This window comes from Prorops nasuta, unplaced genomic scaffold (assembly GCF_024137725.1).
Source record: "Prorops nasuta isolate Cenicafe-Biocafe unplaced genomic scaffold, Cenicafe_Pnas_1.2 PNAS00004, whole genome shotgun sequence".
NCBI classification, from domain to species: domain Eukaryota; kingdom Metazoa; phylum Arthropoda; class Insecta; order Hymenoptera; family Bethylidae; genus Prorops; species Prorops nasuta.
Genome location: NW_027116801.1, coordinates 300,221 through 326,947, shown reverse-complemented (window position 1 = coordinate 326,947; position 26,727 = coordinate 300,221). Strand labels below are relative to the sequence as shown.

The 26,727-nt window shown below is 42.6% G+C and overlaps 1 protein-coding gene across 1 annotated transcript; it reads right to left on the bottom strand.

The window, feature by feature from the left end:
- Positions 1-127: 127 nt before the first annotated feature.
- LOC136772505 (plexin domain-containing protein 2-like) lies at positions 128-26,330 on the bottom strand. Its single transcript, XM_066725527.1, has 8 exons — positions 26,190-26,330; positions 4,564-4,967; positions 4,045-4,431; positions 3,650-3,842; positions 3,343-3,552; positions 2,519-2,923; positions 2,176-2,312; positions 128-2,092 (listed from the first exon to the last, which is right to left on the bottom strand). Exons 1-8 carry the CDS (start codon positions 26,317-26,319, stop codon positions 2,024-2,026), a joined length of 1,935 nt encoding a protein of 644 aa, XP_066581624.1. The 5' UTR covers positions 26,320-26,330; the 3' UTR covers positions 128-2,023.
- Between the last annotated feature and the right edge of the window lie 397 nt (positions 26,331-26,727).

The window sequence follows — 26,727 nt, the reverse complement described above, 5'->3', positions numbered from 1 at the left end:
ATTTATATGTATGTAGTATGTATACATATCTCAAATGCTGTGCTAGATGCTGCCATGCAGTAATAACGGAACACGGCCTCGATATTATGATCATAATTGGCATATCATGGAAAATAAGAATACTATATAAAGATAATAATAATAATAATTTTTATTATCACAAACTATAAGTTAAATCGTACATATACAATAATGTAATAAAAGCTGATTGCGTCATCTTTATCATTTTTCATTTACTTGACATATACAAATATCTTTAAGGTATTAAAAAATTACAAAATGTAGAGAAATACTTTGCTTTTAAAATTACACTTGATCGTTATTATTTAAATTGCGCATATTTTATTTGTAAAAATTTGATTTCTAAAAAAATTGTTTAAATTTGATCAAGCTCGTTTTTTGAACTTGACTATCCATATACGATAAAAATTTGTTAAATTTTCGTGTTTTCCTCAAGAAGGGATTTAATTTTTTCATCTGTGGCTGCTTGTTGAGAAATTGATCAAAAAGTCGATGAAAGGCACCTCTTGACACTATTCACTTAAAATTAGATAAAAATTCTATTGCGTTAAAGAACTACTATATACATTCGTGCTATAATAAGAGATAAACGCTAAAAAACTTTCGTACATTTTTCTCCACATATTATCATAATTAAGATGCTTTTAGAGTAGTCGACAAAAATTTCTTCGTAAAATATATTTTATATTTAATATATATATAATTTCTCCTTAATTGTTTATATTTCACGATTTGATTCTAATTGAAATACAGCTCGCTTGTCACAGATACACGATTGATAGCGCCGTCCCCGTTACATTATATTTTGGAATGTATCAATTATCTGCAAATTCTGGCAATACGCGAATACCTTCACAATAGCACAAAGTATCCAACAGACCTCTCAAGCAAATCTCAACAAAACGTGCGTATATCCTTGGAACGTTCTGAAATTGTTTTTAGGATCTTTGCACTATTAGGGCCAGAATTATTTGGTTTCAATTTAAAGCGATCATACATAGCATTTAATTTTGTTTAGGTTGTGCAATCGAAAACAGCATATCGAGTTGAGGGTAACAATGAAAGCGAGCTATAACTTGAGTCCAACGCTTTTCCGATAAACGAATGACCGAATCTAGTCGAATGTTAATTGAAATATATAATCACGAAATCCATTTGGAAAATTGGCAGAGTTTAAAAATAAAGAAGTCGTCACTCCGATTGGGTTAAAAATGATTTAGACTCTACACACTTTGAAGCAAACTGTTGGAACAGTATTTGCTGTAAGGATAAAAAACGAAACCTTAAACAATAACAAGGCATACGACGCGCTGCTAAAATCACATAACGCTCGATATTCGGATCGAGAAAGTCTCTTCCGTTATTCGATATTACTGCTAGTTTCCACCCGACGTTCCGAACATTACACACATATAATATATAGTATCTCATTGTCAATGCAATTAAAAGCCCGTTAACCTGAGCTTGTGTCATTAATAATTTTCTTTAAACTCTACGTATATCCATGTATCGTTAATTCGCACCAGGAGACCCAGATGCCTGGTCTCCCACGAATTTCTCGTTTCAAAATTAACATCTGCATGACTCACATACGTGTCCGATCAATCTTTCGTCACATGGCAAAGCTCCAGCTGCGCTCCTTTACGAGCCACAGCCTCCTACCCAATCTCGACTAATTTCGTCCCGATTAAAATGTGGCGTATCTCCAACCTTACGAAATACCGATGAATGTGAATTTAGAAGCCCTTTGTGCATTTGTCGTTTAATAGTAGACTTGAGAATTCGACCGATCGCCATGATATAATCGGGGATCTCTCGGCTTTGGCATACCTATATGTATAAGTTAAGACAAATTCTCTGACTGTGTGAAAAAAAGGAGGAACGGCGTGCCGTCATTGCAGACGTTTGGTGTGTAAGCTTGCAGACTCGCTTATTATGTTACATGTAGTAGGAAGTTTGGTCCGACAGTACTGACTGTTGACTTGGTTTCAGCGTCACCTCATCACATGTGAATGGTCGCTGCCGTGTAACGTGCCTCGCCTCTTCTCCAACTCCACTGACTCGGTCGGTACTAAAATAAAAAGCGCACGCGTTGAGAGATTTTAGGAGCGACTCGAGAAAAACTTGTTAAATCAGCAAATGTCGCGTACATACCCTGATTAGCATCTGTCCAGATGCGCTATGAGGATTGCGATAGGCGTACGCAGCCCAGCCAGCCAAGCCAAGCAACAGTCCAATCACGGAAAGAATGCCGATTACTCCGGAAACGCTCATGCTCATATTATCTCGAGCTGAAAGTATACAAATTGCTCGTTCAAATTCATCGTTTCTTTCCCCTCGAGAGGAAGGAGAGGCGGGGGGGAGGGCCAGTGACGTGACGTTTGCAATCAACAGATTCCCACAAATAAAAGAATGAAGAATTATTATTGTTGCGTGTGTTTTGGGAGGAGGGTAGGGGAGGGGGAGGGGTGGGGGACGCCTGTGCGCGCGCGTTTACCATGTTCCAATGGGCTCGTCCCTGGCTCCTTTGGCTGGGGGCTGTCAACGGTGCGTGCGATATCCTTCGTATTGATGTAATCGTAGGCTCTATGCTCGTGAGCCTCCTCGATGGGGACTTTGTAGGAGGTTTCGGAAGACGGGCAGCTGGTTGTATTTTTGATATTCCGTACTTCGCAACCCTTGAGCAGCCAATCCTGTCTGGAGCGGAAGGTACCCGTGCTGCACTGATTCAACTCTGAGCACCATTTGCAATCGAATTCCGATACCTTGGTCAAACAATCCATACAATTGTCCAAACCCAGACAAGTTGGGAGCGCCTTCAAATAAATCACCGTCCAATTCTTGATGTCCTGCCGGCTGAAGGACACTCGGTGGTACTCGTAAATCGTTTTCCTCCGGACAACTGGAAAAGTAAGACGAGATGAGAGAGCTCGGAATGACTTTGAGATGAAACGAGCAAAAGACACGGCGCGCGCTGATGAATTCTGGCCTAGCGCCACACACGCCATTGTTCGAGTAAAATTAAACGCGGTAAGGTCGACGCACTTTGCGCGCACAGTCTTTGACCTCTCCACGTATATAAGAGATTCGGTGGAAAATAATCGAGTAGCGGAGAAAAATGTGGAAAGTATATATATATATATATATATAGTTTAACATTAAAGAGGAAAGAGAGACGAATGGTCGGGGACCATTGGGATATCCAGCAGCAGCAGCAATCGTTATGGTAGAGTACAAAATGATTAGTGTGGAATTGAACGATCAATTAACTTATTGCGTTGCAGAGGTGTGGGGCACGCGTGTGAGAGGAGGGAAACTCACAGAAGACGGTTCTGTCCATTATGTAGGCGTCGCTGAGTCCAACCTTGACTGGATGCGCAATGTCCTCGATCTCCTCGATGACAACAGGAATGGCGGAGTAGACGAAGACGATGTCACCGTTCTCGTGAAGCGTCACTTGAAACGTGAAGGCTCCACCGTCGGCCTTGTCCTGCAGGTAAACCTTTTTCCATTCGACGGTAAATGCAGTACCTGAAATTCCCGGTAAGGTACTCAGAACGTCCTTGAAGAACGCGCTCGATAGAAAAGTATAGACAATTGGTCCAATGAAATATTCCATCGTGCCTACCGTTGTCGGCGTATTTAACTTCGCTCTCGTTGGACAATCTAGTGTCAAAGTTCGCCATGAGTGGCGCTATGTACTGCGTGGCCGCTAACCAGCTGTGAACGTACTCCCCTGTATACAGGAAACCCCCCGTGGCTATCGTGATGTTCCTCACTTTGTGACCGTAAAACGGGAAGTCGAACTTGAGTTTGACGATCTGTAAAAATTTCAACGATCACTCGCAACGAGCCGTACACCTCGTTCCTAATGAAGAACACACGCACTGCACACACAAGTTTATTTTTTTATTATTACATTTAATTGAAATGTTCCCACTAGATGTATACGCTTTTTCTTCCACTATTTTATTTCTCTTGGTTGAGCGGAAATCGCATGTATATATATATATGAATACTTACGGCAGCACGTCGATGACTGTTGCTCAACAACTCGTTGACCCTGAGATCCGGATGACCATTAAGGTTAACCCAGTAGTGCCTGCCGACGTTTTCGTCGATGATAAACGTGCTGTTGTAATACTGATGCGTGTCCACCTCGGTCCTGGTGATGTTGTTTTGCGACAGGGTCTTGTTCGTCACGTCGGAAAATTTGCTGATGTTGATGTCGTCGATCAAGCTGTCCTCTCGTTGATTATTTTTACCATCGGGTTCTTTGGATTTATCCTTGGGTTTCTCCTTGTCCTTGGGCTTATCCTTCTTCTCGTCCTTTTTCTCCTCCTTGCCCTTGTCGTTGGTCGTCTCCACCGTTGGGGAAAGTGGAATTATTGTCGTAGCCGTTACCGAAGACTGTTTAAAAAGAGGAAAATTTTGCTTTTAACGAAAAGAGCGTTGAAGATACCAAAGGTTCGAGTGAGCAAAGTATATATATATATATATATAATAAGGAAGGAAGCATATAGGAGAGCGAGGAATACAGACCGTCGTGTTGGAAGGATTGATCGGCTGCGAGACGACGACAGGTTTCTTCTTGGACTCTGGCGTTGTGGGACTGGTAGGTTCCGTGCTCGAATAGTTGACGGCCGTGGAGGTTGCGATGGTGGTCGTTTCGGTTTGGTAAGGCACGTTGACGGATTTCTGAGGCGGGACATTGGCACCTACGTTTTGTTGAGCCGCCGCCAATGGACGCAAATCCGGGTCCTCGACCTTTTTCGCCTGCTCCGTCGGTTTTTCCATCAGTGCATCCACGTGCTCCACCGCCAATCGTCGATTTCTCACGCTCGGCTTGTCGCCCTCCGAGTCCGACAGCAGCGACAATTCTCCACCCCTAAATTCGACGGAGCTGCCACCCGTCTCCAGCATTCCATAATTGTAGTAAGAGCCATCTGAAAGCCAAACAGACGCGTATCTCGTCAATTCGTTCCTTTCGCGTCATCGCTCGTACATATATATATATATATATATATATATATATATATATGTCCCGGCCATTCAACGATATATTTATTAAAGAGGGGGACGAAAATGACCGATAGGTATGATTGAGACGGAAAGGAAGGAAGGATATCGATTGGTCGATCACTCGCATATTGCTCAGTGGCGCCGCGTCTCGGGCAACAATTGCATCTCTCCAACGTTCGTGTGCTGCTGCGGCATGTATTGTAATCCTCATGGGTGTTTTGTGGTGCAGCCTGTAATTTTAGTGATAAATGCACGCACATAGGATAATGATGATGATGACTCTCGGGGTAATCTACGCGCGGACGCGAATGGGGAGCGCTTCGCCACACTCTCCACTCTCCTCCACTATAGTAGATATATAAGCTGTATAAACAACGGTGGTGGAAAGTCAGTCAATTTCCAGCCATTGTCCCTCGCGATCAATTAATTTGCCCACACACGCTTGACCGATGTAAACGGTTAAAGCTCCGTCCCCCCCCCCTCCCCCCCCCCCCCGCTCTCTGGTCGCTTCAAAAAAGAGACTCCCTTTCTCACGCGCACAAAAGACCGTATGCGAGAAGAAGAAGCAATTGACCATGCATGCGAGCTAATCGAATCACACGAGAAATTGGCGAATTTTGCACAAGGATATGCAGATTCGCGCGCGCGCGACTCTAAACTGGTCCAACGCGAGGAAAGAGAGTTGGATGCAAGTTTTCTCTTCTCAACGGACTTTGGGTATATAAGGGGCTTATTAGCTTGTGTGGCTGTTCATTCGCGCGGTAAATAAAAAAGAAATGATTGGCGTCGGTGGAGATAGACAGGAAGGCAAACAACGTGCTTGCTAACGCAGGGCCGTGATCGACCGGAAATGGCAATAATTGGCGAACCAAACGACCGTTGCACCGCGGCGATAGTATACCGAGCGACCAGCAGCCCGACCAGCAGCCGAGCATAGGTGCGCGAGCTTTCCGCAGCCAGGCAGGCAGGCAGGCACGCACTTGACAATGCCACCTGCTAATTTCGTCATTCATTCCCACTGCTGCACCATTGCGCAACTTTGAGGAAAATTGTAGAAAAAGCTGTTTATCCGTTCGATCGTAATTTCCAGACGCTGCTGATTGATATATTCCATTTTGCATAATTTTTTGCTTGCCTCGACAAAGAGAGCGTGTCGCTTTTTCTGCTTTATCCAACATGGCTGCTGCTACGGACCACGTGACGACGCCACTAAAAGTTTTTTTCAGCCGCGGAAAAAGTGGCCGAGTTAAGCGAACCTTATTTGCTTTCGATTAAAATATAGATATACACTGTGAACTGGCACGAAAACGGTAAGAATAGGCAGAAAAGTGATTATATTATGGGGAAAGGTTAGAAAGTTTGCCAACTGCTGTTACGCGTCCTTGACTGGACAGGTTAATCTCTGGCAAAAAAATACCGTAGCTTTTTGTGGAATGTCCATTCACGTTTCTCTCTCTCTCTCTCTCTATATATATATATATATATATATATATATATAATGTTTGCGCGTTCAGGGACGAATCAGGCTATAATAATAAACATATCCACGTACGACGTTTCTACGTACGAACGTTACCCTTGAACACTTTCAGTCTCGGCCACAACCTGCGATAACCGTAACGTATATATACATCTGGAAAAAGAGACGCTGCAAATTTATATATATATATATATATATACATGTGTATAATCATTTATATCCTCTATCCTGCACGCTTTCTGCCCCATTTTTTTCTCCACATTTTATCATCGATCCGTCCATAGAAGGTAGACCAATTTCTCGGATGGAACCGGAACGTACAGCGCAAGTTTCTCTCGCATTTCCATGCAACAGCTGGTTTGCACATATCTCAAGATCGAATTACACACAATAACGAGAGGAACTTATACTTTGTCCGCTTGCACGCGACGTATGTTGCACCATCGGTATATATATGCACAGCGTTTTCTGCATTCCATCTGCGTTTTTCGTCGCTCTTATCAGTCAATCGCACGGGAGAGCGCGTATCAAAGTAAATGCTCCCCCCCCCCCCCCCCGTGGGAGCCCATTTACATGTGTGTGTGTGTGCGTGTGTGTGCATGGATATAGCAGCGCGACGACCTCGTGCCACATCTTTTTAAGGGAATTCCACGATCGATCGAGAATCGCGCTACTCCTTCGCTCCATTCTCCTCGCAATGATTCAGCCATTATATCATAATAATATATGTATACCCATTTAAAAAATGGAATCTCTCAACGTACCTATATACTTGTACTTTATATAATCCTTCGTCGACGCACAACTGCGATGCTATCGGAGAATTAAATCAATATTTTCTTGATTTAACTAATGGAGATAGTCGACCGAATCTCGAATGGAGCAAACTTTTATTAGAATATGCGAGCCAGTGCTGCAAAGCTCCTTTATGGAGTACTGCTGCATGTACAAACCAAACGACTACTCAATAATTCAAGAAAAATCCTATATAAAAAGACAATACGGCTTATAGAAAATCTATGACAAGGGATCAACGTTCTCGAATGAACTATAACGTGCATTTAATTTATCGCCGAAAGAAATTATCATTTTCTTTCGCTCTTAAATAAACAATAATGTAAAACATTAATTAACTTAACACATTACATTTATCGCTCTATATCACTCTCCACAAAAGTCTCATCACTGATGAAATCTGAAAGAACGCAACAAAGGTCGCGACTATATAGAAAAGGAATATAAGAAATTTTGCGCGTGTTCCGCAGTACACGACGTTTCAACAGGGGTTCGCTATGGGCTTCTGTCCACATAAGGCTATACTCTTTGGAGATGTGGTCTAAAAATAAGGATAGGCTAGATGGGTCGAAGGAAGAAACTTTTCAGGGAATCGCGTATATGAGGTATAAAGAAAAAAGGAATAAGTATATGTATACATTTATCGTTGAACGGTGCAGAATATCGTATGAGCAAAGTTGCGCTATACTGATGCTTGTCGTAGTAGTCGCGGAAATAAGATGAAATGGACGGACGGTCCGTTAGAGCGAAAACTTTGCTATTGGAAATAGCTGTAAAAATATACAGGTTTGTGTAAATCACAGACTCGGCTGTATTTGGAATGGCGCGCGCGCGCGCGCGCACGTTGAGAGTATAAGTGGTTATAATGTAATCTTCTCAGGCGTGACCAGTTTAGGGGGGGAATAGATGCAGCTATCTTATTGGTTAAAGCTTTTTTTCTTTTCTTTTTGGATAGTTATATAGACGTTGCCTATGTCCTTCATTGTTAAATTCAACAATAAAGCGAAACTCTATTTTTCTCTATACTATCGCTCATTCATATATATTTGTCCAAAGCTCTCCTCTCTTTTTATATTCCCTATTCCGAAGACGCCATGCAATAGACCCTATATATGCGTATATCATTTTATTTACTATTTGTGGTGCAATGACAGATTCGTATGTGTTTGTAGAGTGAAAAAATCTGTCTCTCCTTGTCTCGGTGGCACGACATTCTATCCGGTTTCCTGGCGTGATATCGAACCGGAAGCAGGGTGTAACAATGTCAATGTTACGCAGCCCGCTGCTGATGCTGCAAACTTATCCGATATAAACAGCTGCTGTCGCAAATAGGATTACGGATCGGACACTCCAATTATAGTACCACGAGGAAATACCACGTATTTTTATAGCGCGCGGGCGCGCGGGCGCTCTTAGAAAAACGGGCCAATAACGCTACACACACTGGGATTATCTCTTTTATTTTCATCTCTGTAGATTTGCGCGTCATTGCATTGAATTTTATATAAATGTGTCGGTAAATGTAATAATCGACAACTCGTGTTCTCCGTCTTGCTGTTTTAATCGTACATTCGTGAAAAATATGAATTTTCTATTGTTTTCATGCATGTATATTATATATCATTTTTGCCTGCGCTTTATTTAGCTTTTAGATAGAATATAGTGCGCAACAATAATTAATAAGGTTGGATAGTTGATATAATTAATTGCAGCTGCTGATTAAAGATTTCTCTATCACATATTGTATATATGTACAACTGGTGGATCAGTATATTGTTAAACGTCTCGTGTCCTGCATTAAGATTAAATCATCGTGAGAATAATACTGCAGCGCGATCTATATATAACCGGTAGTATATATAACACGCTTCAATGAAATAGTTTAAGAGTCAAATGATAAGCATCGTGCACAAAGTGCCTTATCACTCGGAGGCTAGATCACGCGTTACTCGATTCTCTCTCTCTCTCTCTCTCTCTCTCTCTCTCTCTCTCTCTCTCTCTCTTAATACTCTATCTAGAGAGTTCTCAACCCTTATCCCCTTTCTCTCGTTTGGTCCCACGATAAGAGTTGGTTAAAAAAATTTTGCACAAGAAGCAAACTTTTCCCTCGTGTATCTATTTTTCAAGCCAAAGAGAAAATGATAAGGCATTTAACCTATATATATGTTAACGCTGATACAGACTTTTTTAATCATCAACTCCGTATAAATTCTTCAATAATATATATATATATATAGATATGATAAAATAGTGGAGGAGCCAAAGAGCAGCACACACTTTCGTGGTTTTTATTCTCCTGCAGATAATCTCGAGAGACAATAGATTCTTTTCGCAGCGAAAGCAGGAACTTCCGGTTTGCCACCACTTCCGTGTAATTTACATTTTATGAGAAGATTATTATTCTCTTCGCTATCGCGGATGCAGCTTATCTCTCCCCACCAAGAAAATTCCAACTTTTTTTCTCATCCGGCTGCTCGACCAACAGGTGGATTCATTCTTTATTGTAATATCGTTCCAAAACATATTCGTGTTCAGCAGCCTCTTCCTCCCGCAAAGACAAAAATAATTCTAAGGAATCGTTAAACGTGAAATTCGAAGAAAGATACGCGTATTTAAAAAATTAAAAGTCGATGATTTATAGATTTTTATTATATATAAATAATAAAAAATATTCTCGAAACAGGAGTTTCCGGAGGAAAGAAGAACGCGTGGACAAAGTTTAACGTATAGTGAAGGAAACGATGAAGGAGCTTGCAGAATTCGAGGTATCGCCGCGTGAAATGGTTAAAAGAAAACTCGAGTCAATTGCTACATGACCCTGGTATATATATATATATATATATATATATATATCTGAAATAATTAGTAACAAGCAAGAAACCTTCGGGAGACGTTCCGCCGCGTCAGTGAAATTACAAACGCGCGCCGCGTCGGCGAAACATCGATCGTACACTTTTCTCGAGATCGACACTCAATTTTTAGATCCATGCACTCGAAGAAGATTAAACGTTATGTTCAATGTTACACGTAGTGTCGGCATAATATTTATTATAATTTCCTGCAACACCGTTTAGCCGTAAAAATTTTTGCACGACTTTTCGCCAATGAGGATTGTTTGTTGACATGTTTTTTTCTTATACATGTCCCTCCAAATGCGCACGCGCGCGCGCGAGATGTCGTTGCTTCTTTGCTCTTCCTAACGCGTATACATTTCCAATTGCACGCACACGCTCCGGTTTCTATGATGTAATTGTGTACCCGGAGCGAGACACATTCTGCGAATAACGAGTACACGAGGCTTACGCCAATTATCATATTACAGATACCCTACAATGTTATCGTTTAATGTTACATTACGGCGAAGCGAAGCGTATCTATATCAGCTCCCAACTATCGTCCATTAAAGCACGCGAAAATTTTTTCAGAGCTACCAATTTCAACGGCACGTGCCAACGAAAAGAAAAACATTGGTCGGTCGCAGTACATACGTACGGAGCGGCGCTTTTCTTGCCACAACGAAGGATTGGTTGGGTCAAAAGGGAGACCGCGGAATTATAATCATTTTCCTCGAGAGCAGCATATATAATATGCTCTCGACATATGTTAGCTTTTGTTCTCACACACAGCACGTGCCACTTAGCGCGCGCGCGCGCGCCAGTTATATTTATCCGTATGCAATTGGATTAAGGAATGGTTGATGGAAAAACGCATCTGTTAAGAAGGCGAAGCAAGCTGTTTGTTCCTTTGTCACTTCTAACTTGGTCCGTGGTCGTACATTTTTCTGCAAACTTTGCCTTTCTCACAAAGCAACAAAAGTATATTCGAGTGGAAAATTACAGCTTAATGTGCATGAAAAAACGTTTTGTACGTGAGAGAGGATTTTTCATATGAGTTTTTGGGGGAACGCGCGTGGTAGAGAATATATATAGAATGTGTTCTCGAGATGAAGCGTCGATTAGAGGATTGTGCGGGTGGGAATTTTGGGGGAGCACTTTGCAGCTATATATGTATATAGGTCCGCGCAGTCGAAGAAGAAATTCTCGTGTGATGGTCCGTGCGCACATGAGTGTGGCGGCACGCGAAAACAGGTTGCCATCCGGCTTTGAAAGGAAGGTAAAGTATATCTTTTCCCTCGCCGAGCTGCACTTTTTTCCGTGCTCGCGCGTTGTCTTCTACGGCGGCCGGCGCCAGGCGTTTTCTCGCGTCTCATTGACAAGAACGCGCTGCTGCAGCCCGGCGGCAATTACGAAATTCAAATCGATTCCTGTGCCAATCGCTACGTAACTATATATACACTCGAATATCTACAAAAAAGGCTCGAGAGAAAAAGCCAACTAATTGGACACCTGAAAAGCCAGAAAGACACGGATTCATCCAATTGCCCATTCTACCCGTAAGATCGAACGAACCGACGCAAAGAAAGAAAAACTATATATCCGCGTCGACATTTTGTCGATCGATATAAAAAGAGAAATTCACCGCACGCGCAATTTATTACTGAATACTTACCAGATTTTTCTACACTATATATATATATATATATATATATATTGAAAGCGAAGAGTTTTTTCGGGATATGCGTGATATCTATTGCGAGGCTTGCTTATATCGTGCATGTGTGCAATTCGAGTTACGTCTTTCTTGCCGTCGAGTTTATTTAAGCCTTGTTCAATGACGCGCGAATAATCAGAAATGCAAATGCGTTCAATTGCCAATTCAGATGGGCTCGAGTCTATCGACGTAGAAACAGAATTTTTCCGCTTTTGCATAGGCGTCGACTCATCGGTATTAATAAAGATGGAGAAACCAATTGCAGTAGGAAAACAGTGATTAGTCTACCGATACGAATATGTGTACGTGCAAGCAAGGGCATTCCGTGTGTATATCGAGTGAAGATTGAAGAATGCGAAAGGACGCGCGCGCACACACGGTACTTGGAGAAAAGTGATTGATAAGAGGGGGATGGAGGATGGGAAGCCTTGGAGAAGAGATTGGGAATATTCGATATAGCTGGGGGGTTAATAAAAGGCGGACAGTGGGGGGGGGGGGGGGGGGGTGTTTTTTGCTGGAATCTCTCGCATTGGGTGTGTCGTGTCCGTCGGCTATACTTTCGAGCGACGCCCTCACAATTCAGCAAACAATTTGCAATCGCTAACCATCACAGCGGAGCAAAGTTCAACGACACGCGCGCGCGAGAAATTCGCAGATTCCGCGAACGAGCGAGTTGTCTCTCGCTATGCAGATCGGCCATTTCTTCCTCTTATACTCCCTTCTTTATTTACGCGCACACACACGACTCGCCTCGCGTCATCCGATCGCGGATCCATGCATATATATATCGTTCCAACGCGCCAGTCAATTGAGACGAGACAAAAGTTTCTTCTTCGTTCAACCAGCAGAAATCGTCACTTGGAATTTTTCGAATTTTATTATTAGTATAGTCGCCAATAATGCTTTACCACCATATGCCATTACGTACACCAGCCAAAATTACAAAAAATTATTATTGCTAGAGTTATTGCAGCGTGGAATATTTGAGAAGAAAGCAGCGAGGTGCAACGTTTATCGGTTGCTCATTGGTAATTGGATCAAGGTTATATATGTATACATTTGTTTGTGTGTGTGTGTGTACAAGTTTTTTAAACGAGACAAAGGAGAGGATTTTCTCGAGGAAAATTTCCACTTGACACAAATCGCGTTGGATGTGAAGGAAACTTCTCATTAACTTCATTAAGATAAGCGGACAGTAACGTGGCACGCGTTACACGAGCTTCGATGCGCGGGACGACAGTAAAATGTTTGTGCGCCGAGATTCGGATTAAGATAAATTTATACATTCGCGCGCCCGTGTGTGTGTGTGTTGCGTGCTACGCTCTCTCGTAGACCTATACAGCACGATCTGCATAAAATTTCTATAGTCATGGCTTTGTATACGAGAAAATAAAAGAAGCATTATCATGAAGAAAAGAAAAACTATATTATATTGTTTCAAGTGTACGAGTAAAAACAATAAAGATTCCGATAAGCTTTTATCGTTGAAGAAAAATAATACTATCGGTTGATCGAGCGCGCGTGCGCGCGCGCCTATAAAAGCAAAATACAGTATCTCATCACAGAGCGATAGATAAAATAATATATAACTGATGCACTTAATATTATTTAACGATATAGAAAGATGGAACGAGACTCGCGTGATTATCAAAAGGGAAATGTATGATATAATTGAATTGTGTATGGAGAAATACATTAATAGCTTTATTATGCATGCGAGTTATTTAAGAGAAATTTTTATGTTATTCCCTACAAAGAATCATCTCACAGAGTTATTATACATACATCAGAAACTGCATGGCTGTGTGACGCGTTGCCAACCGTGCGAGTAGCGCGATAATTATAGTGCTTTCAAAATAAATTCACTTGTCGTAGGATGCACGATAGATGAATCACTACCGCGCGTCATATATTTAATTCATATACAACAATTGTGCTATAATTTTCTTCCATGGGTTACTTCTTTTTTAATTCCCTATATATATATATATATATATATAGACTATTAAGAATTTCTGCACATATACTTTTTTTTTATACACATTGTTTTCTCTACGTATAGGTATATTATCTTTCGTTAAAAAAGTGCTTGCCCGTAAAATAATGATCTCACCATTTTTGTTTTAGTTGCAATATTTTCATCAATTAATACACCTTTCGTAGATAATTTTATTTGCCATATGACTTTCTGGAAAAATATAATTCCTTCGAGTTTTTATTTAAAAATAATAAGAGGAAGAAAAAGATTGTCAAAGCAGAACTATTGTATACATGTGTATATATATATAGGGACTCGTAAAATAAAAAGAGGTAAAATCCTAATGGAGAATTTTATTTGTTATAGTAGTTTTTAGAAATATACAATTCCGTCGAGTTTTTTTCGCTATAGAGAGAGAGCATAAGAGGAAGAATAAGGTTGTCGAGGCAGCTATCAGGGATTTCCAAGGTAAAAGGTGATAAAATTCTAATGGAGTTTGTCCGAGCCTTTTGGCGAAATGCGAATGAGCGGTGAATAAAAATACGCGCAAAAATAGCGATAAGATAATGATTTCCGAGCTTTTATGCGTTAATTTATCGACTAGCTGGTCTGATAATATATATATATATATACGTGCGCCGGGCGTATTGCAGGAAGCAAATTTGATAGTCGCGTAGTCGAGAAGAATCTTAATGTATATATAGTGACGCAAGTCAAGAATCGTTTCAACATTGTTAGTTGGTTTCTGGAGGAGGAGGGCAGAGAGAGAGAGAGAGAGAGAGAGATTTCTATAATAGTCAACCGCCTCCCTCCCCCCCCCCCCTCTCTCTCTCTCTCTCTCTCTCTCTCTCTCTCTGTCCCCACCCCACACTCTAATCTCTCCTCTACTGGAATTCCTCCAGGGGCCAATGACACTCTATCCAGTAATTTTCACAACCTTCGAGACGTCCTTGGAAGCCCAGTTTACAATATATCAACGAACAAACGTTTATTTTTCCAGCAAGAAAACGATAAAGGAATCTCCCATCTTTTTAATTTACTCTAGGAGTTTATGTGTTGTTGTTTTTTTTTTTTTTTTTGTCTTTTTCCATTTGTGCGTGTTGGTCAATTTCGCGGTAGTGATCGAGATGTGACTTTAAGTTTGCAGCGGCGCGCGTCGGAAAGAATCGAGCTCAATAAAGTGGATAAAAAAAAGTGGTTGATACTTGAGGTTTTTCTGGTTTTGGTTTGGTTTGAAAAAGATTGTGTCCCATTCGCTGGGCAAAATTTTGTAGCGGTGAGGCTTGAGTTTAAACAGGATGATGAAAAATGTGATTGACGCTCGAGGCATCGCATATAATTGTCTCTTGTTTGATCTTGAAGAAAATGTTCCTCATTGGCTATAGCTCCGGCTAAATTTGTGGCAATAATAAGAGTTGAGTTTAAGCTGGATGAATATAGCGGCCAACTAATGGTTGACGTTCATTGTGGCTTAATGGGTGAGCGCACATGGGGTTTGATCACCCGCGGTTATTATTATATTGCGATGTGGAACGTAAAGTGTGCATGGAAGCATATATAGAGACGTCGTTGCGAGGCGATCGATCGAGACTCGAATTGAGAGGTTTGCGGCTTGTGTTTGCGGCTCTCGACTCTCGTTGACTTTTATTCATTGGCGTGCACTATAGTGTCACTGATGATCCCTGTAGTATATCCACCATCCTCCTTACGTATGGGCGCATATCATCTTCGCGTTCCGAGCAACTTGTCGGTGTTCATATAGATTTCTTTCATTGAGACCTTGAAGAGTTTGGTCGTCGTCCTTCCTTACCCGTCCATAAATTAAAGGACTGCAGGAATGGCCGAGTGAGTGGTCTGTGAATTTGCTGTGGGTTGAGTCGAAAGAGCAAACTTTGGGAGATTCCCGATAGACTCGGCGAAAGGATTTTCAGGCCAGCGAGCAGAGAATAATGACGTACGCGGGCACGAGCCGTATAATGTACCGTATATACATACGTGGCACACGGTACAAAATGCTCTCGAAAGGAAGGAAGGATAAGGTCTCGAAGGCTCCAAGGGTCAAAGGGCCAAGGACCTCCATGCACCACAGAACCACACACCACCATCGCTCCCTACCTCTCTCTCTCTCTCTCTTTTCCCCCCAAAACTCCCATTCGTCGCTCCATCTCCACCACTCTATATATATATATATATATATAGTGCTGCTGCAAAAAACCAACCTTGATTCCTTTCGATCAAACGATCCTAATCATCCATCCATCGTTTCAATTGACCCAATGACAAGGTTGGAAAAGTCCACGAAATTTGTCCGGAGGATTATAGTTAGAAGCGCGAGAGAATTCAGATTTACGTAATTCGGAGAAAGTCTGACAAAGCCAAAAGCGCATATATATGCATGTGTATATATACACTATACTGTAGCACGTATACGATGCTTGCGCTTGGAGTTTTGTTTTTCCGTAAAAAACTTTGTGTTCTCGAGGAGCGAAAATGTTTAGCAGATTAATCAGTCGATCGCAATTGAAATTAATTGCAAGTGCAATTGGGAATGGAGATGATGATTTTATTGATGTTTGTGTGTGGAAGGATGAGGCCAGTTGTCAAGCAGTTGTCGAAGAGAGATTTTCACTTGGACAATTTTCGAGGAAACTCCAAAGAGTTTGAAGAAATTGCAGATTGAGGAAACGCGTCGTTTAGTCGTAGTAGTTAAATGTGTCGTTTGTACTCTGGCAAACTAACATTCACCAATTATACACTTTACGCAACGAAGATGCTTACGTAAACGCAAGCAAGGACGCACCTTGCTGGAAGAATGCACTTTTTTTTAAGCCTCGCACATTTCTTGACAGAGAGAAGAAAATTCTGCCAATTGGGAAAATCAATTTATATATATATATATATATACGAGCTTTATAATCACAGCCAAAGATTTTTCCTTTTATTACTCTGTTGGAAAAATAAGATTTGGCCAACAAAATTTCAATCTTCTAGCAAAGTTAAGGGAAACGAACAAATTTTCTTGATTCGCAAAATTCAGAAGAAAACTTGCGTAGAATTTCATTGAATGAACTTTAAAATATCATTGTGAGAGTGTATAACGAGGAAAATTTTCAACCGTGGAGCGAGGAGTATAGATATATATATAGGCACGATTATAAGAAAAGAAATATTTCGACTTGCAATTACGTCGTTGTACGTGTGTTTGATAAAATCATGTGCTCGTGCGATTTATAAACATATATATATATATATATATATATAAGAAAGAAATGTGGGCGAAAAAAGTGATGGTAAGAAATGTTTCTTATAAGAAGAAGTATTTCATTTAAAATATAAGAGAGTTTCAAGAGTGAGTTTTCTGATTACGTTCTATCCATGATGAATGAATGATTTGAATGGGAACTGTTGGATATATATATATATATATATATATATATATGTATATATATACCGCTAGCAGCGAAGAAGTTGGTATTATAGTTGGTACCGGTAAAAGTGAAAATTCATTATCGCATTGGATTGCATACAAAGAGAAACCCCGTTGTTGTTCCTCGTGGTAAAAAAAAAGCTAGCTAACGGTTTATCTAGCAGTTTTATGAATCTTATACTCAACCGAGCACGCAAACTCGTTATATACTGACAACCGTTCGGCGTTAATTGACTTTTTCCCGATTAAAGCCTCGAAAATCATTCGTCAAGCCAAGTGCTTGCGCGAGTCGTTTGCCAATAGCGAGACTGTGGAATTTGGGCCAAGAAGAGAAGAAAAGAGGAAAAAAAGAAAACCCCAAGTCCCCTTTATTATATTGTCAAGCGCAATATTTCTTTCTTTCTACATCTTTAAAATTTGTCGCTACGCGCCGCGGTTGATAAGCAGAGCTCCCATCGGTGCTAATTGCCTTTTACCGATTAAATTCTTCCGCATATGTATTCTTAGAACCGATCAATAAGAAATTCTCGAATAGCGCGTTGACTCTGCACAAGGATAAAATATTTCATCGCTTAGAAAGGAAATAATTTCGGAGTGAGGCACGTGATAAAAATAACATAATAATTGAAGGAGAGAGAGAGCACAGCATAAAATAGAATAAAATAAAACCTATAGCGTAGCGATAAGTAAAAATTGATTTCAAAGAGAGGAAAAAGCACCGAGTAAATAAATTTTATGTGCAAGGCGTAAAAGTTTCACCGATGAAAAAAACTACAATTGTCAAGAAAAAATCTAACCAATTGCTCCATCTTTTCTACTATGTACGTCGGTGAAAGTCTCCATTGTCCGATTACTATCGTCGATGGAATCAATTTTACTAATATATATATCTATATATATATATAGTAATTGTGTTTGAAGCAGTTGGAAAGTAGCGGTGTACTGGCTGTTTGGTGCGAGAGGTTGGTCGGCCGTTGGTCTGGCACAAGAGACACGAGTGAGCTAGGATTGGAAGCGCGCGCGCGCTCAGATGCCAATCGCCAATGAGCGCCAATTGAGCAGCTCTTGCAAAACTTGGACGACTTTGGTCTGCAGTTGGCCGATCAATCTCACAGCCCCGAAGAGCCTTTAACGAGGTCAACGTGACACGGTGTGTAAACCCCGAAGAGCCGTTTGACCATCGAAAACAGAGCGCGAATTCACGAAATACATCAACTCGCGTGACTCTCCATTTATCAAGTCTCATCGTAAAAAGCGATAAGGAGAACCGCCAATAATAGGCTACCGATTGATAAACGAGGAGCACGGTAAAGAAGCATGAAGAAACGCTCAAGATCCGTTAGCAGCGGAAAAATAATTGTCTGTGTGTGCGTATACACAAGCGCGAGACAGAGAGAGAGAGAGAGAGAGAGAGAGAGAGAGAGAAGCATTAATGCAAAGTTTAATGGTTATCAGATGTACATCGGTATCGCATGAGAAGCTAATATCAGTAGACACTTGCTATCCGAGGCATTAACTGTGCGAGCTATTAAATTTCGTCGATACAAATTTTTATCGTCTCACAGTCTCTTTACTGTTACCACGATGGAGTAACGCGACTAATGTGTGTGTGTGTGTGAGGAAAGAATATTTAATTTAATTACAGTTGGCAGCGAGAAATGCAGTAGGTGTTTTGCATGGGTTGAAAATGTGACTTTCCGATGAAATTGGTATGTCTCGCGAGTAGTAAAACGGACTCGTGTGTGTGTAGGTTAGGTGACTTCCGGTTGAGGAAGCCCCGACCGCTCCGACCGACGGGACGCTCGAAATTCGACAAGCGTGCAGCATTTGCCTGGCCTCTCGGGTCCCGTCGCGTCGCGTCGCGTCGCGTCGCGTCGCCCACGCAGCTAACCGACTTTGGCCGCCGTGCGCGCATATAGACGCATCGCGCACGATGCGCTCGCTACTACCTACGAGTGCAACGAACTCGATATTTCCCGCTCGCGCTCTTCGCAACGCGCACTCGTTCCTGCCCCCAACCTGTCGCGAGCGCTACTAGCCCGCTGCACCTTTCCCGCTTCTTCCATCCATCCTTCCTTCCTTCCAATAATAACGCATTGTGCAAACGATTTTACGAAACTAACGCATATAACTATATATATGTACATCTACACTCCAACTCTCGTTTTGCCGCATCTGCTTTCTTCGGTCAATCGATCTCTACGTACGAAAGATACGCGAAAAGGCTATACCTAACCTCCAAAGGATTCTTTTCACGGGCCAACCATCTCGCTTGCCTCTCGTGCTTCTCCTTCTCGTTGAAACGCGTCGCCACCGGCCACACTACGTACGCCGTATTCGTCGCTGCTGCTCTTCTTCGATCCCGATGCGTGCCAAGGTAAGGCGGGGCCCCCGTTTTCCTCTCTCGCGAGGTTAGCGTTCTTCTCTAGCCCCGAAATGACGTCATACATGTGTATACGTACTTGCTCCTTCCGCGAGGGCGCTGTCTGCGGTACTTGATCGAGAATTCCAAGTGAGAGACTGCGAGCGCGCTACCGTTGCTTCGAGTATCGCGTATCGCCTAGAAGGATGTGAAATCCAAACTAGGGATGAATAATGGTAAATAACCGTGCATGCAGGTGCATTGCAAAATTCGCACCGAATTGTCAAGTTAAGGGCGTGTGTGTGTGTGTGTGTGTGTACATAAGCTCTGAGCTAGTGGAATTCCATCGTCTCTCGCCCCGAGAGAGCCTCTGCCTCCATTTTCTTCATAAAGACAGTTAATTCGTTAAATCGTAACTCGCGTGCTTGGTGCGAAAGATGAGCGAGAAGAGTCGTCGAGATGAAATCCGCGTCTATATAGCAACGATTATAGTCTTGCTAATTGGTCCAATCCGCGTATAAATCTGGGGAGATGTCTCTCTAACGATTCTGCAAGATTTCGTATATAGCCTCTGGGGACTTGACCTTGCAATTTCAGTGCAACAATGGAGCGATCGGTATCCGTAAATAGGACGGGATTAATGGCGACATAAAACGGGATACGTGGGTGTTGGTATATTACCGGGCGGCCGGCCGCTGCCCTCGTTCCTTCTTCAATCTCCTCCAATCCGTTCGCCACGAGCCAATCAAAACCTTCGTTAGCCAGATCTCTATTTATAACCCGCCGAATCGCCGGGCAACGACGACGCACGCCTCGGGAATTACGCTCTGCCACGCCAGAAGAAGAAAAAGTAAACATGATTATTTCTCGCGCTCTCTGTGCGTGCCCTTCGAAAGAGTCGTCGGGAGAAGGCTTTGTCGAAGTTGGAAGCGAAGAAACGAGAGAGAGAGAGAGAGAGAGAAATAATAATAACATCGACAACTTACTCGCGCGTGCTAGAATATACATGTACAAGTATCTGTCTGTCCCAACCGTATCGTTTTGATTAGTGTATATGTATATACATGTACTGTATATGTATAGTATATAGCTACCACATATCGACCGCGATAAAGTGTGTAAAGTTTGCGGCTGCAGAGGCCCTATACTACGCGATTGGTCATCCAGTTTGATCCAGCCTGAATTGTACTCGAGGCAAATTCTCGGCACTTTTTTTTATATCGTGGCCAGCCAGCGCGCGCACACAATTTACCTACCGTACCGCGCGCGCGCGCGCGACCCACTCTGCGTTTTCAGATCGGATTAAAGCAAAGTTTCGCCCTTGCGAAATAGAACAGGCGGTTCAAACGCATTAGTCTAACGAAAATAGCACGCGGGTGCACGCGCGTTTTATACATGCAAGCAGCGTGACTCGTCGTCCGAAATAAAGACGTTTCGAGAATCTAACCTCACTGACATTCCTGCCTATCGAGGCTAGAGAGCAAGAAATTATATTATTGTAATAAATAAACCAAAGGGGCAATAAGTCTATATGAACGTAACGACTTATTTCGCACGCGCGTATAATATATATATATATATATATATTATATCACACACACACACACACACACGCGCGCGCTCGCGCGACCAACGCTGAAAGAAATTTTCGAAATGAATAGCAAGGATGAATGCGTGAAACGAGCTGAGATTCTTACAAGCAGATAAAAGGGGCCACTTGAACTAACATGGATGCTTTTAAAAGATCTCTCACAATGGTGCTTCAAAGTCAGAGTGTTGCTTACAACCGAAACACTTTGACTGGATCGTGCCAATAACAGTGATTAACGCTCTCCTCTATACAACTCGATCGATCGCATCTATAGTGTTGCGAGTCGTCTTTCCCCCCGATACAACTGGGCCAGACGCTTCTCTTATTTATTTCGAAAAAAGTATAACGATTGATAAAGAGACAGCGTGTATATATAGTGTTTGGAGAATATAAAGGCAGGCATGGAATAAGCGCATTAAGGAACAGCCTATATAAAAGGCCAAGGTACGAAGTGTCACGGTTTCGAGTTACAACGCTGTGCGCGCACACGCACGTGGAGAAGCGTGTAGTTTTCTCCCGAGCGTGTAACTCCATCGTTCCATCCAGTGAGTCCTACGGCAGCGCTAGTACACTGTATACGTATACACACACGTGTATATACTACCATGGGGGATACGGTTAAATAAACATGGGGATTTAAAGCTACCAGGCATATCGCCATGTGATTAACGCCAAGCTTACATAATACTCTTAATGACATCCTTTATTTTCTTCTTCCACTCCATCCGAGAACTCCTCCCCCCCCCCCCCAAACCCCAACCCCTAGCTTAATCAGGCGATACCCTTGAGAGAGCAGCGGAACCGACCGACGCACAAAGCATTTCTTATATTCTTTTCTGCCGTCTCCCCCTTCGCTTCTCGCAACATCCCGCGTTTACCTTTGCCAACGATTACTTTTATTAATTGCTTATTATTATTATCATCGTGAACAATTACTCGCATCTTCCGGAGGAAACGGTCGGAACGAATGAAAGATGCAAGATTGCCGAGATTCTGACCTGGATATTTGTCGCTGCCCGGGAAATGTTTAACGAAAGCACACTGGCTTCGAAATGACGCAAATAGCAGAACCAATATGCAGGCAGAGCATTGAACTTTCCAGCTCGGTGATGATGTGACGAAATTCAAGTTAAAGAGACGTACTCGACGAAATTCAAGTGGCATTCCTCTTGGAAAATTGTGAATCGATCGTGCGGAGTTAGGTTGGGTTATAGGTGCGGAAGGGGTGATTCCAATGCTCGGTGTAGCCGAACAAGCGATGCGATGTGCCATGCCGCGGCCGTCGCGAGCAATAGCCGAGAGCAGCCGGGGACGAAAGCGCGCTGGGGGACGCTTGTAGATTGTAGAGGGAGGGAGAGACTCGACTCGGACGAAGGAAATTTTCTTCTCTCGGATGAGACTCGAGCGACGCGCGCTTTTATTGGCCCTCGCTCTCTCTCTCTCTCTCTCTCTCCCTTTCTGCATATAGAAACGAATATAGCTATACCGATCTTACGGCGAAATTACGCAACTCCAATGGCTGTATACCAACTACATATGTACCGCTAATCGTGCCCGTCAACTTCTTCCGTCGTGGAACTCAATAGCCATCGATTCTCGCAAAAAATTCGTCCAACGTAATATATATGCTGCCTACCCATGCACTCCGCGAGATCCTCCAGTGTTTTAGCATCGATCGAATGGGGGAGAGTGACCTGTAAACAATTGTCAAACACTTTTTTTTTTACGCAATTATTTCAATTTTTACAACTTTTATTCCATGGCAATAAAAGAGAGAGAGAGTTTCTATATAGACTTTTCCAATAGCTCCTGTCTCTAGTAGTAGGAATTTTTTGTACTGCGCAACGGGGGCAGGAGCAGCTGGAAGGAAATTTAAGTTCGATATAGAAGATATCGAGTGGTATGGACACGTTATATCGTGGTGCTTTGGAGAAGCGAGTGCTTGCTGGTGGTGTATGGGGTCGATTCACGAGGTGTTCTTTGTTCCATGGACAATGCGGGAAGGAGAACTCTGAGAACTCGACCGCGACTAGGCTCGATCGCATTTGCCAAACAACCAATCCCCGCACCCAACCAACCAGTGCCGTGCAACTTGCTTCTCCCGCGGCGATTATTCTTACAACTTTTACAGCAGATTAATATTCCAGCCAATTGCGATTCTCACGCCTTTTCGGATTTTCCTCATTGCCGCTAATTCGATCATTTCCTTGTATACATTTTTATATATAGCAACTTGCACACAAGGGACACGATATAATTGATGAACGATAATTGGCAATTGCGTACGTCCACATCTCGAAATTAAATTAATTAGCCGCATAAGATACAGGTTAAATTTTCTTTGCTCGTGCAACCAATGTTTCAACGATAAATTCTGCTTCGCTGTATACGAGTTGTTTGAATTTTTGCACGAGCTGCTCCATTATTAACGAGCCATCGGCTATAGAGAACGCCAAAGAGAGAGAAAATAAGATTGTTGAAAGTAGTTGGGGTTTTATGTCGCGTTTATCGATTTTCCTGACCTGAAACTTTGGATCGATCGTGGATACTCTCTTCCTCCCTCCCGACTATTTTTCCAGCCGTTCCTCCCTATAACCACCAATCAAGCTTTCGTGCAATTTCATCACGAGCCTTTTTCAACTAGGAGGATCAACAATTTTCATTATAGCATTGAATTGTTCGCAGAGTCTCGGGAGAAAAACTCTGCGAAGCTGTACGGCTAATTGTCCAAGTAATAAATCCTGAATTGCGCTGCTGCGTTTATTGTGTGGTTGACCTTGGGAGTGTCTCGGACAATTGCGATCGTGCTCTTGTTTTGCATAACTCGAGTAAACAATGCGGAACAGGTGCCTCGGAGGAGCTGGAGGGGCAGGGCATTGTTTCGTCTATCCATCTATATATATATATATATGCGTCCTTTTTCACTCTGCGCAATTTTTCGTCGATATAGAAACTGTCCGACTATGAGAGTAAGTATAGAAAAACGATATATGGAAAGAAACTGGAGAATTATGACATCTCGCAGCATTTTCCGCAGGATTGAACCGATCGAAACGGTTATGGTCTCGTTCGTAAGATTAAATCAGAGCTATATACATATAGGTATATTTTTTGCACAAGTTTTTTTTTTTATTCAATTACCTGCAATTATGTCAATTAATTTCAAGATAAAATACGTAGGACATTGGAGAGTTTGGTTAGAGCGAAGAATTTTCGCGTAAAGTCCGCTGTCTGGCTTCGTGACCTTTTTTATTTAAATTCCTGTATATACATAGAGCCGCGTGAGAAAAAGTAGCGTATCTCTTATTCGTATTAACCTTTTCAATCCCGGAAGCCACTAAAATGGTGGCGCAATGGGGCGGTAGAGCTGCGTTTTCCAAGTTTAACCCAATGACAATGAAGAAAAAGCTACGGTGATTACGAGAAAAAAATTACGTGAAAAACATAGCAGGGCTGTAAAGATTGGAATATTTTCAAAATAGCTGACGAACGATAATTGGTGCGCTTGGAGAATTTTGCAAACCTTGTTATATTTTATGAACGATCCTTGGATATGGAAAGTTAACGAGTTGTTCAGTTGATATTTCACTACTTTGCTCAAGCAGAGAGGAATCGGCATAAAACGTCACCGATTCATCGCATCTGATGGCCAATGGTGACGCGAGAAATTCATCATGACCGACAAAGTTCACGTTGCTGCTCAACATGTACAGATTGCAGCATCGTTCGGACAAATCGATTTGGGAATCAGTTTCGTGGAGAAGTTGAAGAAAAGAATATGAACGGAAGGACGCGATGGAAAGGATAAGTGGTAAAGGACGAAAAGAGCGAGAGAGAAAGAGGGAAACGATTAACTGTACCGTTCACGTTAGCTTCCGCGCAAATTCCATGCCATGGCGCACAGCGGGTTACGCGTAACCAGCTCACGTTTGCATTAACGTACGCGCACCACCACCCTAGCTGCACTCTCACGCGGAGACGCTCTGTGTGTCCTTCTTTACATCTTGCCTGGATTGCTGGAAAAACGAGGCGTGAAAAACCTGGCACGATATTCGTCATTTCCCCCTTTTCATAGGAAACAACAGTGCGTCAAAAACTGAATGTTTTGGTCTCTGCGCGAATTTCTTCTCTTCGAAAAAGGTATGCAAAAGAGTCGGAGACGGACGATTTCTCTGCTATCAAACGAGAGAGACTGGTTTTCATATTTAAATGCGAGATACTGCAGTCCCTGACCATCGGGATAGGCGAAGGAAGGCGGGGAAGAAAGGAGGTCGGGATTATTTGTAAGGAGGAGGAAGAGCGAGCCGAGGAAAAGACAGAAAAAACACACGGTGGAGTTGCGTAGTAGCCTACGTAGGAAGCAACTTTTATAATCGTTTCACTCCCAAGATCCGACTTTTCTGTTTGTAGAGAAGGGAAAAAGAAGTAATAGTAAAAAAGAGAAAGGAGCGAGAGAAACGTGCAGAGGGGACGGAGACGGACCTGAGGGCACAAGGGAAAAGTAAGAGAGGACGGACAAGTGAGAGGAGGTGGGGGGGGGGGGGGGAGCGAAGAGAAGGATGGAGAGCCCTGAAGTAAGCAAAAGAAGAACATTAAATGTGCAATTTAGCTTTGATTTAAGGAACGAAAGACTAATTGAGTAACTACGGTGTTTCTTGCGTACTCGACGCGTCCGAAACACACAACGCACACATACCAAGTCTCTTAGGAAAAGGACGACACACGATTTAAGGTGAATTAATTTTAGTAAGCATATGTTACGGGATCGAGAGTGAAGGAGATGGAGAATGTGTGACGAAGTGGAGATTCTTTTGGAGTAAATGAGATGCAGAGAGTAAGTTTGAGAGGAGAGGGGGAAAAGAGAGAAAGATAGCGCGTAAGATGGAGGGAGAGAGAGAGAGAGAGAGACAATGGAGTAAGGAAGTTGTGGAGGGGAGAAAAGAAAAATATAGTCCGACTTACCGTGATCGGCGTGCGCCAGGCTCGTCCCGATCCAAACGGTCAGTAGCAGCAATGCTAGAGAATTCCGTCCTATCCTAGAAAATTCAATGATGCGTTTCAAGCAGCAACGTTCACACGCCATGTTTATCATGCGAGGCTGGCTGAAGTTCGTTGGTGGTACACTGGTAGGTGAGGTGAGGTGAGGTAAGGTGAAGTGGGGCGAGGTGAGCGTAATCCGTACCCCTCCAGGTGCCTCTCGTACAGACGAAACGGAGACGGACTGACAGGCGGAGAACGGGTCTGTGCCGACGGAACTTTGAGAGAGGGGAGGAAACAGAGAGGAGCTGAAGAAAACTACAGCGACACTTCCTCCCGTAAAATAGCAACTCTCTTAAGCTCCGAACTTCAAGTTCACTAAATCGAACCTATAGATCCTAACACGGTTCGACGATCTTATTCAGATCCGGAAGGTTCTTGCAACTTCCGGTAGAGTCTGCTGGGTTTCTTTGCAGCACACAGGACAGCGGTTGAACTTCGCGGGAAATTTTTCTCTTTGTGC